We start from the raw sequence: 18,413 nt of genomic DNA, 5'->3' as shown, positions 1-18,413 counted from the left end.
AAAAATCCATCGACAGAAATGGTGATTATGTCGAAAAATAGCTAAATGTTCAAGCTGTAAACTGATGTAAACCACTGTAGAAATAAACAGGTCTATGTACTTAAAAAAAATAGGAGACCTTGCTTTTGGGATTACCCTCGCACATTTAAGGAATTTCTAAGACTATACTTAGTACAGAGGGCCAAAAGAATGCGACATTCCATCAATATATAGGATACCGTCAGTCTGGCTTCACAACCACATTGTGGAGTTGGTTTGTAACACAAGGGGAAACAATGAGTGATCCTGGTATGACCAATGCATAGACAGCATAAGACAGTGGACTCCTTCTGAGAAGAGTGGAAGGAAGTGTGCCAAAACACAGTAGTATCCTTGATTGTGCAGAGTTTATTACTGAGGGGAGTAGTGCACAAGATGTCATTTCACTTTTCGATAACGATAAATTTGATGCAGATCTGCATGTCCGCAACTGGAATCGTGAAAGCAAAAGGGGGTAAGTATCTGTTTCTCTAGCCAAAAGGTCAGCCAGTACATTCCCTAGCATGCCCACATGACTTGGGACCCAAAGGAAGACAACTAAGCAGCAGACATGGTCAAGAGCAGACAGAAGGCAGAAACCAAAGGGTGACGAGCGTAGCAATGGTCGATAGCCTGCAGGTCGCTCACTGAGTCGGTACATATTAAAACACTGTGGAAGGAGGCCTGAGTAACAAAATGGAGGCTCCTGTTTTGATTAGCAGCTCTGCTGTGAACACACTACATGATTCCGGCAATAAATGGTGTTCTAAGTCAGCAGGAGACGTGAAAGCATGTCTCGCCTTCCTGTCATCTCAGAACCATCAGTGTAGAAAGTGGTAGCACCCAGGAACCCTGCAAGGATGGAACGTACAAGGCGTCAGAAGACTGTAGGGGTGACAGAGACCTTAGGACCCAGGAACAGGTCAGTCCTAATCCAGGCCTAGGCACAATCCGACGAGAGGGGGATGGAGGAAATACACAGGGCGCATTCCAGTGAGTGGTGACGGAGATCCCGACAGGCTGAAGTGAGATGCATTCCAACTCGCAATTCCACCCCTGGGCTGTTATCAGGAAGGAGACATCCCTCGTTTGCAAAGAGGACAGGGTACACGGAATGAGCAGGGAATTGGTGAATGGCGATTGCGGAAGAAACCAGAGTTCGCTCCATTGTATTTTAATATGGGGAGTCCCCGTTTTTGCGAGGAGACTGTCAACGGGACAAGTGAGAAAGGCACCAATAACCACATGCACCCCACGATGGTCAACAGGATCAAGAATTTTCAGAGTGGAAGGAGCTGCTGAACCATAAAACTGACTACTGTAATCTAGTCTGGACAAGACCAAAGCATGGTAAAGATGGAGAAGAGAAGAACAGTCTGCACCCCAAGCTGTGTGGGTCAGCAGGTGGAGAGCATTAGGCTTCTACATGCAGGTAGAATTCAGGTGGTGAAGACGGGGCAGCCACATCAGCTTCTTATCAAAAATAAGGCCCACAAAAAGGGTATGTGTTACAACTGGTCACCTCAATAATGTTCTGGATTGTGGTGTTCTGTGGGTCGATAACAAACCCGCGTTTTGGTGCGAGAAAACTGGAAGCCGTGGGAGATGGTCCATGCTGAGGCCCATCAGATAGTGTCTTTGAGCCAGCACTCAGAAGATGCTACCGAGTAGGAGCTGCACCAGAGGCAAAAATCACTGACATACAACGCAGGGGTAACCAGAGACCCAATAGAGGTCAAGGGCCCATTGATGGCTACGAGGAAGAGTGTGACATTTAATACAGAACCTTGTGGGACACCATTCTCCAGAATCCAAGGGGTGCTGAGTGAAATTCCATCTTGTAACCAGAAGAAACTGTGAGATAAAAGCTCACGGATAAAAATTGGATGGTGATCGCGAAAGCCCTAATCGTGGAGGGTAACTAAAATGTTATGGCGCCAAGCTGCGCTGTATTCCTTATGTAGGTCAAAGAAGGCCATGACAAGATTCCAGCGGTTAGTAAAAACCTATCAGACTGCGGTTTCCAATATGGTAAATGGTCAGTTGGAGATCATCCATCCCAGAAGTCACACTGATACGGGGACAAAAGGTCCCAAGATTCGAGTACCCAACATAACATGAAGCTAACCATACTATCGAGCAGTTTACAAACTAGTTTGTCAGGCTAATCAGGTGGTATCTGTTGAGAGACGTTGGGCTCTTCCCAGGCTTGAGGACAGCGGTAATTATATTGTCTCTTCATTGCAACCAAAAAGCACACAAGAGCCAAATGTGGTTGAATACTATGAGGAAATGTTGCCTCGGGGCATTACATTACTTCTTCTTCTCTTTCAGGGGTGCAGCAGGACAGGGTACAGAGTGAGTACAGGCTTCTAAGAGATCCGGAACCAAAGGAGAGTGATCAACCTGGGGCCTCACACATGGTGTGTCTCATGGCTGAGTTATGGTAGCAGGCTTTTGGCCCACGAGACGCTGGGAAGAGGGGTTGCTGGGACGAGAGAGGGGAGCCCCATCACCGGCAGGGGCCAAAGAAGGGGGAACTTTTTCGGCCAGCAAGGGGGAGCAGCTCCATGAGGGGTATTCAAGTGATACAGGCAGAAGAAGACGCAGATTCATTAACTGTGGAAACAGCTATTTCCCAAGTTTCTGAGTCTGACAGTGTGGCAATTGTGAACAAGGACACTGACGTGCTTGTTCTCCTAACAGGTCGAGGGAACAACAACTTTCACTTCCATGAATCGGGAAGAGGGAAATCAGCAGGAGTGTTTTATTCCAATAATTCTATTTCGATCCTGTATTTGCCTTTTTCAAACCATATCGTCACAGGATGTGATACCACAACATTTTTTTTTTGGCCAGGGAAAATGGAAATTACTCAATCTTACGGAGCAAACAGCCACACCTCAGAGTGCAAGATGCTCAATTTGTTAAACCTTTAGTCTCTCAAGATTTAATAGCAAGGGCGGCAGAATAATTGTTATTAGTACTCCATGGGAATTCCAACTGCACATCTTTGGATGACCTCAGACATGAGCTTCTTGTAACGTCTGTCCTGAGGAAATCTTTCAAACTGTAAAGGCTACCGATAACATTTGACACAGCAAGGTGGTACTCATCATGATCCTCCCATCAAGTGCAATCTTTGCTGGGGAAGAAAACTGATCCATGCTAGTTGGACTGGAAGAAAAACTTACCAGGCTTGTTTCCCATGAAAATGACAAAAAGGTGCAGCACCACACGCAATACTGAAGATGGTTTCCTGCACAAGCAAAATGGGATGCACAGCAGTATGTGGATGTCACAAATCTGGACTGAACAGCACCTCGATGTGGAAACACTATTGTGGCTTATCCAGCTAGAAAGACCAGAAAATTGAGCTCGATGTGGAATACAGTCACGGTGTCGCAATGGATCCTTAACATTGGATGCTGGACTGGGGCTGGCCGCAGTCTCCTAAACAAACTCGATGGAAGTGAAATCTGATAAAATATGAATCTCTGATATTTAAATTGTGTTTTTTAGATACTTTGTTGTCCTTTTATTTGCTCAGTTGTACAAATGTTTATATTACTCATTAATAAATACATATTGTCCATTACTATGTACTTGGTTATCGTTTTAGCAACCCATTGTCACCAGTTAAGGCATGGACAAAAATGAATAAAAGCATACGCGAATGAAGAGAATTAAAACGACATACATAGAAAAACCATGTCACCCCACTGGAAATTTCATTTCACTGAATAACTTGAACATTCAAAAATGGAATCACTTTGGTTCTCAAGTGCACGAACACTTAATAGTGGCTAAAACTGAATAGCTAGATATCTTTGGAAAATCAAATTTCATGCTCCACAACTTTGAGAACTTAACATTCTTCATTTGGAGTAGCCATTTTTGAGTTACAGGCATTGGAGCCAAGTTTTTTGCAAAGCTGGTGAAAATAAACGACATTTAACAGCTGACATTGCCCACACAACTTTGCTGATTTTGACATGTAAGTACATCATTTCACGCAAAATTTAATGCTCTTTCATTTTTGTAATAGTAAAATTTTCAGTAGGATGCATGGTTTTACAGTAATAGGCCAAAACATGAAAAAGTTCCAAAATTTCTTGGTTTTTTTGACCACAAAAAGTTGTCCTGAGGGATTTGGAGATTGAAAACTTGGATTCAACTTATCTTCAACCACATGTGCAAGATAAAACAATAAAATCTTTTACTTCATTTTCTGCAACCAAAACGAACGCCATTACTGGACTAGTATGCTTGATTTTACAACTGTCCACAACAGAGTAATATCAGGGAATGATATCAAGCAAGCTGCACCATCCTGAGCTACACAATCTTTTGGTCCTCTAGAGTGAGAGTCGAACAAGTAATATAAATTATCAGTTTTCTAGACTGCCACTGATAGGCCATTACATGTAACAATAGCTCCCTGATCAGCACCAGAATCTGTAAAGAACTCCAATAAGCCAGTCTTTAGATTTAGAAATCCACCATCTTGATTATTAATGCTCAGATGGCCGCAAATCTATGATAATGGTGAACTTGTATTAAACATGAATGATTTAATACATCATCACAATTAACTTTTAACTCTTGAGCACATCACTATTATACATTAGCCCCAGTCAAACACAGAACTCTTCGAGACTGTATACTATTTCAGTACAAATGGTGGTAACCAGAAATTAAAGTTAAATCTTTTATATCCGAAGACCATGTCTCTGTTTGTTTAATTTTTGTAACTGGAATAGCTATGGCAGTGTTTGCAGTACACTGCTTACTTCAAGAAAAATCATGAAATTTACTATGACTTTGATGAAATGAGCCTCTCAGTACATGCCGATTGTTACCCATAACTTGGAAACATTTGTGTCTTCCTTTTGTATTATGTCATTTTGTAGAATATGGAAAATTTTGTTAACATTCTAATTATCATTATTAAAGTTTATTGTAGCATTATTAGTGATAATTCAATCTAATGCAGTTCAAATGTTTTCAATATTTACAGAAAAACAATGTAATCTTCAAACTGACTCCAACTGTTCACAATCAATCACTAGACCAGCATTACTCATTTGTAGCAGAAGCTGCTCAGTTGTTTCTTCAACGTCCTGGCCATCAAATACAGTTTGACCATGGAAACCATGTTATCCAAAGTGACCACTGAGGTTTAACCATTTTTACAAACTCAATTATCCTACATAATAAATGTATTTCCGCATGAAATAATGGCTGTATTTCTAGGAGAATTTCGTCTAACGACATGCCATTCCAGTAAGCCTGCATAGGTATGGTTCCCCTATGAAGTGTTCCGGCACTTTGGCAACAGGTAGAGTTAACATCAACTTGATTCATTAACTCATTTGGTAGTATATTTCCTGGTAAATAGCCTACTATAACTTTACAATTGCAAAGTTTTCTATGCAACAAACAAACTGTATGAGCAAATGTGTGTACAGAATTAGCAAAATCTACCCCATTCAAATGACTCTGAGCACTATGCGACTAAAAAATCTACCCTGTATTTAGCTCTAAACTGAGCCGTACACTTGGCATTTCTGGCTTGGCTTGCCTTGCCAAATGTTCTTTGGGATTCTCATTCAATATAGCCCAAATTGTAGCCTCTTCTTCCCTGGCATGCCTAGAAAACACTGCTGTGGTATTTCATTTACACAAGATGCAGCAGTAGACTATGCACCATATCTCTCTCTAAACGACACTGCCAGTCTTGACTGCACATTTCAACTTTACAAGTAGCTTGTGATATCAAAAACTGATATCTTTCAGTAGTGTTCTCCTCAGACTGTGTTAATGTGTGTCTTTTGGCATCATTATGAGCTCTTAGTTTTTCACCCTAGTCCCTTTAGTGGCATTGGAGTGATTAGAAGTAACACCTAAAAGCCACGAAACAATATTAAATAATTATTACCTCTAACAAGAACTATTCAATGTTTTATTCATGTACATCAATCTGAAACTTGTTGTTATACAAAATCACAACATATAGTTATCTTTACCTTAAGAAAAGAATATCACCATGTGTGATGAGACATGTAATTTTTATATTACTGCAATTGCAAACTAAACCTATGAAATTATCACCTCTGCATAAATAAATCATTATTAATTAAACTTTTTCATTCAGGAAGAGCACATAAATTCGGTTAAAAATGTACCATAGAAAATTAAAACCGAGAAGTTGCTTATGATCAATCACCCTAAGGCACCTTCTGAACGGAATTTAATCACATTTATTTACCAAATATCGAAGAAAACAAGAAAGTCAGAATAAAAAAGGCTGAAACTCGAAAAAAGGCTGAAACCCAAAAAAAAGGCTGAAACCCAAAAAAAAGGCTGAAACCCAAAAAAAAGGCTGAAACCCAAAAAAAAGGCTGAAACCCAAAAAAAAGGCTGAAACCCAAAAAAGGCTGAAACCCAAAAAAGGCTGAAACCCAAAAAAGGCTGAAACCCAAAAAAGGCTGAAACCCAAAAAAGGCTGAAACCCAAAAAAGGCTGAAACCCAAAAAAGGCTGAAACCCAAAAAAGGCTGAAACCCAAAAAAGGCTGAAACCCAAAAAAGGCTGAAACCCAAAAAAGGCTGAAACTCAAAAAAGGCTGAAACTCAAAACTGCACCTGCGATACTGTATTGCCAAAGTCTTTCAGCTATAATGGTATTTATTAAAATTTGTGTATTGTCAGAATATGCAGATTTCGGCACGGCAAGATCTCGCATCAGAATTTCGTGTTTCGTCCCAGAAAGTATTTATGTGGAGGTGGTCATATTGTATCTACTAGCAAAATACAAAATTTAGAAAGCATGAAACATAAATTAAAAACCTAAAGAAGACCTTGACAGAAAAAACCTCTATAAAAAAAGTACTGCCCCTTTAAGTTCCATGTAAGTAGTAATATTCTGATCCAAGCATCATAGTGCCTGGGGACTAAAAAAGGTGACATCAGTTAACCTTTCTACAACAGCATATTTTCATTATTTATAGATGGAAGCCTCTTCCTTCCTATTACAAATCATAAAAACATTGGAAATTCGTGAAAGTAGAAGCGCTACATGTATTAACGTGAAAGTTTCAGTCACCTCTCAGAAGTTACTGATAACAGCACCCAGTACAAGAAGGGACTAAGCAGTTTGTTGATTTTTACAAAATGCAACAACACTAAAGAATTGTAAACAGACATGCTAAAGAAAATGAACTTACCATCATTCACAACTGCCTCCGTTTTCTTTAACCCATGTAGACTGCTGACTGGTGACTTTATTATTCCATCTGATTTTCTTTTTCCCATTGACAAATCTGAAATAAAGAGACAAAAACTACTGATAAGATAACTACCTTCTGCAGACAAAATTAATGTCCAGGAGGTCTTTAAATACTTTCTGTCAGCCTCGTAGACCACCACACAGTTTCAATAGCTTAATTTTAGGTCAGTGCAGTTGTACTTATTTTTGGTGTCATATTATGATACCAAAATACTGATGTGGTAAATGGAGGCCTGCTGTGGTGACAATGGTACTTTGCTTGCAAGCAATGGGTTTCATAATCATTACAAGGTGAAAGCAATTTGAGCAGAGAACTGTCATGAGCCATGATCATGGAAGCCTGAAAACTTTGCCAGAGAAACTTGTGCAAGCACAATCATTACACTGATATTTGTACTGTACATGATGAATAATATCATGCAACTGTAACTGGCTAGCGTCCATGCACCTGCAGGATTAAAGCACACAATGAGTATCTAACATGGCTGTGTCACACGTGTGTGGTGCTGTTTGCAGACCTACAGGCCACTGCATCTCTCAAACAGCATGTTGCTTTCTGAGCCAGTATCAAGGTAGATATTAGATCCTCCCACTTTTAACCAATAATATCCTGTTGTGACATGGGAGGTGTGGTGAAGGAATCTGGGTGCTGGACTGTCTACTCGTGGGCATAGCAGTGTATCTATGTCGGGATTAGTCAGTGTGGTGTCAGTGCAGATAATTTCAGCCAGCCTGATGGCTGCAGAGAAAGTCGTAGGCCTGACTGGTACATTGGTTGCTGAGAGTAGCCTGGTAGGTGATGAAGGATTGACCTCCTAGGGGCACCTGTACCTCCCTGAATGATCCCACTGTCTCTTCTGACCTACAGTCGGCCTGAGATCATACCAGTGGTGCAACAAGAGCAAGGGCACAGGTGGTGAACCCACTAGAGGGTGGGATTACGGAAGGTTCCAAGATTGGGCCTGAGGGCTGTTTGACCATCTACATCCATCTTCAGAAACCCAATGGCTGCCACTGCATGAGCTAGCATGTATGGGCTCACACCTTCAACTGGACCCCAGAATGGGTACAGGGTAACCTCATAGGTCACAAGGTGTTTCAGATGTCTGACATTGCTCTCAGAAAGAATATGAGGTCAGCCATAGGCACCAGCTGCAGCTGCAACAACATGCACAACCCATTCCTCCTCTCAGACCTCACAGGGACCTTTGCCATCATGACCTTTAAAGAAGTGAACAGAATATTGAGGTTCTGTATGTGCTGCTCCCGTGTGGCTCCCATTATAATAATGTCATCTGGGTAGTTCACACAGTTAGGAATATATTGTAATAACTGCTCTAAATAAGATGCATTTCAGCTACTCCAAAAGGTAAGCAATTGTAATGGTACGTGAAAAAAGCACATTGCGCACAAAGATGTATCACAATTGTTCATCTAATGTCAAAGGTAAGAATTCCTCTCCGAGATCAATCTTAAGACAAAAACTGGCTGCCAGGCAGTTTTGCCAGTATCTATACCAGACCTGGGACTGAATACAGATTTAAATGTAATTGCATATTAACAATTATCTTAAAACCTCCACAGATTTGGATACTGCTATGAAGTTTTTTTTTTTTAACTACAACCACTGGCTTTCCGATACGGGCATAATTGATGTGCCCTAAGTAAAATGGTTCAAATGGCTCTGAGCACTATGGGACTTAACTTCTGAGGTCATCAGTCCCCTAGACCTTAGAACTACTTAAACCTAACTAACCTAAGGACATCACAGACATCCATGCCCGAGGCAGGATTTGAACCTGCGACCGTAGCGGTTGCGCGGTTCCAGACTAACGTCTAGAACCGCTCCGCCACTCCGGCTCGCGTGCCCTAAGTAGTTATGCTACAACTGCATCCAACAAGGCATATGGAACTGGCTGATTGTGAGAGAAGCGAGGCAGAGCAGATTGCTTTAATGATATATGTGCCTGAAACTTTGTGGCACAGTTCAGTGACATACCAAATAACTGCTTGTGTGGTTTACATACTTTATATAGGTCTTCAAATGAAATGGTGGAGGATACCAAAATGATTTGATCACTTACTCTAAAGCCAAATGCTCTGAAAGTATCTAATCCAAAAATGATAATCGCCATTGGCAAGTTTACAATCAGAAACATTAGTCTGCATTCGAGTACATTACCACATACTGAGCTGGTTCATAATAAAATTTTGTGTCCACTGTAAGCTGCCATTTTCTTTCATGGCACTACAATGGCAGTGAGCTGATACCTCGAGATTTATTATCTGCAACACCTCAATCCAGATGGCCACTGGTGGTTGGTTTGTGGAATTGAAGAGACCAGACTACAAGGGCCATCGGTCCCTTTTTCCATGAACTTGAAACACTCACACAGAATAAAAACAAACAATGGAGATGACAAGAGACGATGCAGGACAAGAAAGACACAGACAGAGATCAGAAAAAAAGGAATTAAAATCACACCAAGTGTGACAGTGGTTGGCCGACCATAGAAACAAAAAATGAAAAGCGAACCATCAAGAAACGCACTAAAAACCCCAGTCCAAAATCGTAGGCCAAAGGCCAGACTCAACACAAAAAAAGGACAAACACTTAGAGCAAGTGATAAAAACCCCCTGCACGAATAAAACTCAAAACTAAATCTGCCATCCCAACATCATCTGATAAACGTGCACGAAGCGTATCAGTCAGCGCAGCGCAAATGTCTGCCTGAGCGGAGTTAAAAGTGAGCAGTCCATCAAGATGCGACATAAAGGTGGATCTCGCAGCGCAATAAATAATCGTGCATTGTCCAGGTGTGGCCAATGCACAGCCAGCAGAGGGCAACAGAGTCCTTGTGAGAGAGCCACAAGAAGGAGCGCCACACACAGGTATCCTGCTTGATGGCCTGAAGTCAGTTGGGTGAAGGAAGGGTGCACCATTCTTCACTCCAGGTGCGAAGTACCTTCTGCTGCAAAACTGACCTGAGGTCACTCTCCGAAAGGCCAATCTCCAAGGCTGGTGCACCGACAACCTGTTTGGCCAGCATGTCAACATGTTCATTTCCCGGGATGCCGGCATGACCCAGGGTCCAAACAAAGACCACAGAGCAGCCGCAATGGGCAAGAGGATGGAGGGACTCCTGGATAGCCATCACCAGACAAGAGAGAGGGAAACACTGGTCGATAGCTCATAAACCGCTCAGGGATGATGATGATGATGATTGATGTTTGGTTAGTGGGGCGCTCAACTGCGCGGTTATCAGCGCCCATACAAATTTCCAACCTTTGCTCAGTCCAAACTCGCCACATTCATGAATGATGATGAAATGACGAGGACAACACAACCGCTCAGGGAGTCACTACAGATGACGAAGGACAACACAACCACTCAGGGAGTCACTACAGATGACGAAGGACTCACCTGAGCAGGAGCGGATATACTCTAGGGCGCGAGAGACGGCGACCAGCTCGGCAGTGAAAACAGTTCAGCCAGCCGGCAACGAGTGTTGTTCATACTGATCCCCTAGAGTAAGAGCATAACCGACACGACCAGCAACCTACGAACCACCAGTATAGACAACGTCAGAGCCTTGAAACGCGGCAAGGATTGAAAGAATGCGGCAGTGGAGGGCCTCAGGAGGGACTGAGTCCTTCAGACCCTATGCCAAATTGAGCCAAAAGCATGGGCGGGGCACACACCACAGGGGTATACGCTGAGGGGCCCAGAAAAAAGGTGGAAGAGGTAAACCCTCAAGTCCAGAGAGAAGAGCTCTGACACGAACCGCAATCATACACCCTGACCGGGGCCACCATTCCGGAATATGGATGACCGACTGAGGGAACAGGAGACGATAACTGAGATGCCCGGGCAAGCTAAAAACATGTGTAGCATAAGTGGCCAGTAATCGTTGGTGCCAGATCCGCAATGGAGGAACACCTGTCTCCACAAGTATGCTGTTGACAGGGCTTGTCCGGAAAGCTCCGGTGGCGAGTCGGATCCCGCTGTGAAGGATGGGGTCCAGCAACCGCAATGCGGAAGGGGATGCCGAACTGCAAGCCAGGTTCCCATAATCTAGACGGGACCCAATTAATGCCTGCTACAGCCGTAGAATGGTAGACCGATCAGCCATCCAGCTGGAGTGACTCAAGCAACGAAGAGCATTAAGATGCCACCAGCACATCTGTTTAAGCTGCCGAATATGAGGGAGCCAAGTCAACAGGGTATCAAAAACCAGTCCCAAAAACCGATGCGTCTCCACCACACCAAGAGGTTTGCCGTCAAGATATAGCTGTGGCTCAGGGTGAACAGTGCGTCGCTGGCACAAATGCACAACGCAGGACTTGGCAGCTGAAAACTGGAAGCCATGCACTACAACCCAAGACTGTGGCTTGCAGATAGTGCCTGCAGCTGCCTTTCAGCAGCTGCAATGCCAGTGGAACTAAAGTATAGGCAGAAGTCATCAGCATACAAGGAAGCTGAGACAGACGTTCCCACCGCCGCAACTAGCCCATTAGTTGCAATTAAAAAGATGCAGACACTTAAAACAGATCCTTGCGGTACCCCATTCTCCTGAACTCAGGAGGAACTATGGGAGGCCGCAACTTGCACGCAGAAGGAACGAAGCGACAGAAAATTTTGTATGAATATTGGGAGCAGACCCCGAAAACCCCAACCATGGTAGAGAGGATGTGATGTCGCCATGTCGTATCATATGCCTTCCGCATGTCAAAAAAGATGGCGACCAGATGTTGAAGGCAGGCAAAGGGCGTACAGATAGCAGCCTCTAGGCACACCAGATTATCGGCGGCAGAGCGGCCCTTACAGAACCCACCCTGAGACGGAGCCAGAAGGCCCCCAAGACTCAAGTAGCCGACTCAACCTCTAGCTCACCATGCATTCTAGTAACTTGCAAAGAACATTGGTGAGGCTAATGGGGCGGTAGCTGTTCACCTCCAGTGGGTTCTCGCCAGGTTTCAACACGGGGATTACGATGCTTTCTCACCACTGCGACGGGAACTCACCCTCAAACCAGATACGGTTGAAAAGGTCTAGGAGGCGTCACTGGCAGTCCACCGAGAGGTGTTTGAGCATCTGACAGTGGATGTGATCTGGCCAGGGAGCTGTATCAGGGCAAGCAGCTAGGGCACTTTGAAATTCCCACTCACTGAATGGAGCATTGTACGATTCAGGATGGCACGTGTGAAACGAAAGGCTCCATGTTCCAACCACTCTTTCATGGAGCGGAAGGCCAGTGGGTAATTCGCAGAAGTGGCCATCTGCAGGGGTGCCCAGAAGAGTGACGCTGTGGCAGTGAAAAAAAGATCAGAAAGTGGTCACTACCGCACAAGTGGTCGTGCACACCCCATTGGACAGATGGTAATAGGCTAGAGCTGCAGATCGAAAGGTCAATGGCTGAGTACATGCCATGCACCACACTGAAATGTGTGAAGGCACCAGTATTTAAAAGAGAAAGGTCGAGCTGTGCCAATACTTGCTCAACGATGGTGCCTTGGCCTGTCGCCTCAGGGTCCCCTGGGGCTTCTTCAGCCCCTGGGGGTGTCTGGTTTGCCACTGGTCGGAACGTGGGAAGGGAGTGACCCAAGGGCTCCCTTCCTAGTGAGAGAAGCTGAAGAACACTTATGCTCCTCTGGCTTAGAAGTGGGGATTAGTGTACCCGATTGTTGGGCGGGTGCTGCTCCCGAAGTAGGTGGTGCGGGAGCAACAGTGAGGGAAGTGCTCCCCACCATCAAGGGGGCAGATGTGGTCCTTTGGCTCTGAGAGCTGACTGTGTTTGGTGCAACAGATGGAGCTGTGACAGGAGTGACAGTGGTGGCATAAGACGACGTCATGTGCAGGGGATGAAGCCATTCAAATTTCTGTTTAACCTCAGAGTAGGTCAGTCGGTCAGGGTCTTGTATTCCATTATTTTCCGTTCCTTCTGTAGAATCTTACAGTCTGGCAAGCAAGGTGGATGGTGCTCTCCATAGCTGACACAGATGGGAGACGGGGCACATGGAGTATCAGGATGGCATGGAAGACAACAATCGCGACATATGACGCTGGAAGCACAGCGGAAAGACATATGGCCAAACTTCCAACACTTGAAGCATCGCATCGGGAGAAGGATATATGGCTTGACATCACAGTGGTAGACCATCACCTTCACCTTCTCGGGTAATGTGTCACCCTCGAAGGCCAAGATGAAGGCACCGGTGGCAACCTGATTATCCCTCTGACCCCGATGGACACGCCAGATGAAAATGGACACATCGTCGCTCTAAGTTGGCGCGCAGCTTGTCATCGGACTGCAAAAGAAGGTCCCTGTGGAAGATAATGCCTTGGACCATATTTAAGCTTTTATGGGGTGTGAGATTAACAGAAACATCCCCCAGCTTCTTACAAACGAGTAATGCCAGTGACGGGACAGAGGATGCTGTTTTTTATCAAGACTGACCCAGACCGCATTTTTGACAAGCCCTCCACCTCCCCGAACTTATCCTCTAAATGCTATACAAAGGACTGAGGCTTCATGGACACAAAGGATTCCCCATCAGCTCTCTTACAGATTAAAAGAGGTGGGAAGCGACCAAATAGCTGGGTCATCAGTCCCTTGTTCCGAATAAAACAATGCCACAAGGGTGAGAATAAAACAAGCAAGACTGATGACACAAAATGGAGGGAAAGGAAAAACCACAAGAGCGATGGAAAGACAACAAACACTTAAGTGGACAAAAGGGGACAAGAAAACAACAGAAACGCAAGAAACAGGTAGAAGAGATTAAAACGACAAAACAGATTACCATGGCAGCCACTCTGCAACACATTAAAACCACCACCCTAAAAACACTAGGGTGGAGGACACATGGGGACAAAGGACATGCGCTAAAATTTAGATCAAATGATAAAACCAACCCTCACGAATAAAATGTAAAACTATATCAGCCCATGAGGCATTGTCAGATAAAATTAGCGGCAATGAGTCCAGTAACCAAAGATTTCATCACAGGCCAGTCAAAGTGGGACAGTGCACCAGAATATGGACCATTGTCAACCGTGCACCGCATCAACATCAACACTGAGGCGGGTCTTCACGGTGCAGGAGGTAGCTCTGGGTGGCTCAAGCGTGGCCAAAGAGGAGCTGGCAGAGAATCACAGAGTCCCTGCGAGACGCCCACATGGAGGACTGCCACACATTTGTAGTCTCCTTAATGGCATGCAGTTCACTGTGCGTACTAAGACTACGCCATTCCGTCTCCCAAAGCCAAAAAACCTGGCGACATAAAAACAAACACAGGTCAGTTATTGGAATGCCGATCTCCTTAAGTCATTTCCGTGTAACCTGTTTGCCCAGCCTGTCAGCAAGTTCGTTGCCTGGTATTCCGACATGTCCAGGGGTCCACACAAACACCACTCAACAACCAGACCATTCCAGGGCATAGGTTGATGCCTGGATGGTTGCTATCAAAGTATGACGAGGGTAGCCCTGGTCAATAGCTTGTAGGCTGCTCAGAGAGTCAGTACATAGAAGAAATGACTCCCCAGGGCACGAACTGATGTGCTCAAGAGCACGAGATATAGCCACCAGCTCTGCAGTGAAAACACTGCAGCCATTAGGCAAGGAATGCTGGTCAATACGTCCTCCATGGACAAACGCAAAGCCGATGTGACCATCAGCCATCGAACAGTCAGTTTAAATCATTTCATGGCCTCAGTACATGTCAAGAATCGAGATGAAGTGACAGCAGAGAGCTGCGGGGTGACTGAGTCCTTTGGGCCATGTGCAAGATCCAGGCAAAGCCGCGGCCTAGGTGTACTCCAAGGAGGTGTACGTGATTGGACCTCGAGTATAGGTGGTAAAGACAAGGACTCCAGTTCAGATAGAAGGGACTGGACAGGAACTACAATTGGAAGCCCTCACTTGGGCCACCTATGCAGGAGATAAACTGCCGTGGGTGGAAAAAGGAGATTGTAATTTGGATGCTCAGGAGAACTACGAACATGTGCAACGTAACTGGTGAGCAGTTGTGTGCGCCTGACCTGCAATGGAGGAACTCCAGCCTCCGCAAGGACGCTGGTCACCGGACTCATCCTAAAAGCTCCTGTCACTAGATGAACGCCACATTGGTACACTGGGTCAAATAAACGCAATGCTGCAGGCACCACCGAGCCATAAACCACACTCCCACGGTCAATGTGGGATGGAACAAGGGCTCTGTATAGCTGCAGCAGCGTAGAGCTGCAGCTGCAGCCCATGACTGCAGCTTGTGGATGGCTCCCTGTAGGCACCGCTCAGCAACACCAGTACTAGTGGAGCAGTACGAAATGCAGAAGTCGTCTGCATATAGAGACGTATTGCCCCACAGCTGCTGCTAGACTGTTAATGGCCACTAAAAATAGAGATACACTCAATACAGAGCCCTGTGGGACCCCAATGTCCTGGATATGGGGGGGGGGGGGGGGGGGGGGGGAGACTGTGGGAGGCACCAACTTGGACATGGAAAATATGAAGTGACAGGAAATTCTGGATAAAAATTGGGAGCTGGACTCAGAGACGCCACATGTATAATGTGGCAAGTGTATGATGGCGCCAGGTGGTGTCTTACACTTTTTGTAAATCAAAAATGACGGCAACAAGGTGTTGGCATCTGGAAATGGCTGTTCGGATTGCAGACTTGAGGGACACAAGATTATCAGTGGCAGAGCAACCCAGGCAGGAACTGCCCTGGCATGGAGCCAGTGGGCCACGTGACTCCAGGACCCAACCCAACCGCTGACACACCACACATTCAAGCAGCTTACAAAAAACGTTGGTGAGGCTGATGGGCCAATAGCTATTCACATCAAGCAGGTTTCTGCCATGTTTGAGCCCTGATATGATGGTGCTCTCCCACCAGTGCGATGGAAAGATGCCATTGCACCAAATCAGGTTGAAGATCACGAGGAGATGTCCCTTGCAATCAGATGAGAGATGTTCAATCATCTGACTGTGGATCCGATCAGGCCCAGGAGCTGTGTCGGGGCAATGTGCAAGGGCACTGAGGAGCTCCCACTCTGTAAATGGGGCATTATAGGGTTCACTGTGGTGTGTAGTGAACGAGAGGACTTTCTCTTCTACCTGCCGTTTCTCCGATGTAGAGGCACCAGTATAGTGCTCAGCAAGTGCTCGGCAATTGCGTTTGCATTGGTGGATAACACGCAATTTATGTTAACACCAGGAACACCTGTCGGGGTCTGGTACCCAAAAACTTGTTTGATCTTTGCCCTGACCTGGGAAGGTGACATTTGGCACACAATGGTTGAGACGTACCCCTCCCAAAACTCATGTTTCCACCTTTTGATATGCTGACCAACGCAGGTACGGAGCCGTTTAAAGGCTATGAGGTGCTCCAGGGAAGGGTGCCGGTTATGCCACTGTAGAGCTCGCCAACACTCCTTAATTGCCTCAGCGACTTCCGGAAACCACGAAGGGACTGTCTTTTTCCAGGGCAACCCTAAAGAATGAGGGATCGCGTTTTCTGCCACAGAAACAATCGTTGTAGTTACCTCTTCAACCAACAAATCGATGTACCCATGTGGGGGAGATGCAACAGTGACAGCAGAGGTGAAAGTTTCCCAGTCCGCCTTGTTTAAAGCCCATCTGGGTAGGTGTCCACAGCCGTGATGCCGGGGCAGCGACAGGAAGATGTGATCTCCAGTGGATAGATGCAAGAAGGCCAGGACTCCAAACCGAGAGATCAATGGCCAAATATGTGCCATATGCCACACTGACATGTGTGGCAGCCCCATTCTTTAAGAGGCAGAGGTTGAGTTGTGACAGTAAATTTTCGACATCTCTGCCTCGACCAGTAGGAACTGTGCCATGCCACACGGGGTTACGAGCATCAAAATCTCCCAAGAGTAGGAAAGATTTATGGAGCTGATCAATCAGTGCAGCCATGCGTTCAGGGGTACTGCACCATCTGGAGGAAGCTATACGTTGTACACAGTTATTTCCTGTGTCATCTGTATCCTGACAACCACTGCTTCAAGAAGGGTTTGAAGGGGCCCAGGTTCACTGCATACTGAGTTCAGGACATAGGCATGAATGTCACCTGACACTCTTATATAGTTGCTTGTGTTCCTGTAATATCCCTTATAGCCATGGAGGGCAGGAGTCCGCACTGCCGTGAACCAGGCTTCCTGGAGGGCAATGCAGAAAGCAGGTGTAAAGATTAACAGTTGCCATAGCTCAGCCAGGTGTTGGAAAAAACCGCTGCAGTTCCACTGGAGGATGCGTTATCATGAGACTGGGAAGGCCTGAAGCACCCAAGGAGGCAGGTTATGCCTAAGGGTCACTTACTGCCACCGAATGAGTATTTGTAGCCATTCCTATGGTGGATGAGGCATCAGTGAGATTCAGGTCCACAGGGGATGCTAAGATCTCCACTGCATCCTCAGATGCAGAATTGATAGGGAGTGGTGGTGTTGGGGCCACCAGATGGTCCTGTATCTTAGCAGACTACTACTTAGTTTGCTTGCTCTCTCACTTCCATTTAGGGGCTTGCAGGTAAGATTTTTCTGAAGCAGCTTCAGGCACGGAGGAAGGCCGTGAAGCTCTTCGTCCAGCAGCATTTGGCTCCTTGAGCCACTGGCGAGTGTCCATTGTGGGATTAGTGGAGACCTTGGAAGAGAGGGCCTCAAGGGACCCCTTCCGCAAGAGAAGAGCCGGAGGAGGCTGTTGCATCTCCGGCAGGGGGGAGGGGGGGAGGGCTTGCTTCCAAAGCAGGTGCTTTGGGAGAAAGGGAGAAAGATTTGCCTCCTACCACCAAGGGTCGGATGTATTCTGGTGGCCCAGAAGGAGGAACCACTGGCACTTGGGGCGGCAATGGTGATGTAGCTGCAGCATATGCATCGTCAACTTAACGGGGTGTAATATTTCGAATTTACAGTTAACCTCTGTGTAAGTCAACCAGTCCAAGTTCTTGTACTCCATAATTTTCCGCTCCTTTTGGAGTACTGGGCAGTTTGGCAAGCGGGGGGAGTGGTGCTCTCCACAGTTGATGCAAGTGGGAAGTGGCGCACATGGTGCTGTGGATGTCCACAGTCTCGGCATGTGGCGCATG

At 45.7% G+C, this 18,413-nt stretch overlaps 1 protein-coding gene across 2 annotated transcripts in view; it reads right to left on the bottom strand.

The window, feature by feature from the left end:
• Positions 1–18,413, bottom strand: part of LOC124556817 (transmembrane protein 183-like) — a 269,512-nt gene that overhangs the window by 183,336 nt on the left and 67,763 nt on the right. For both annotated transcript variants that reach the window (XR_006968701.1, XM_047130833.1), the window contains exon 2: positions 7,246–7,341. Coding sequence is in view for 1 of the 2 variants with exons in the window: in XM_047130833.1 (XP_046986789.1) it covers positions 7,246–7,341 (96 nt within the window). In the remaining variant the exon portion in view is untranslated. The remainder of the gene's footprint in view (positions 1–7,245; positions 7,342–18,413) is intronic.

The sequence above is a fragment of the Schistocerca americana genome, chromosome X, assembly GCF_021461395.2.
Source record: "Schistocerca americana isolate TAMUIC-IGC-003095 chromosome X, iqSchAmer2.1, whole genome shotgun sequence".
NCBI classification, from domain to species: domain Eukaryota; kingdom Metazoa; phylum Arthropoda; class Insecta; order Orthoptera; family Acrididae; genus Schistocerca; species Schistocerca americana.
This window is presented reverse-complemented; position numbering and strand designations above follow the sequence as displayed.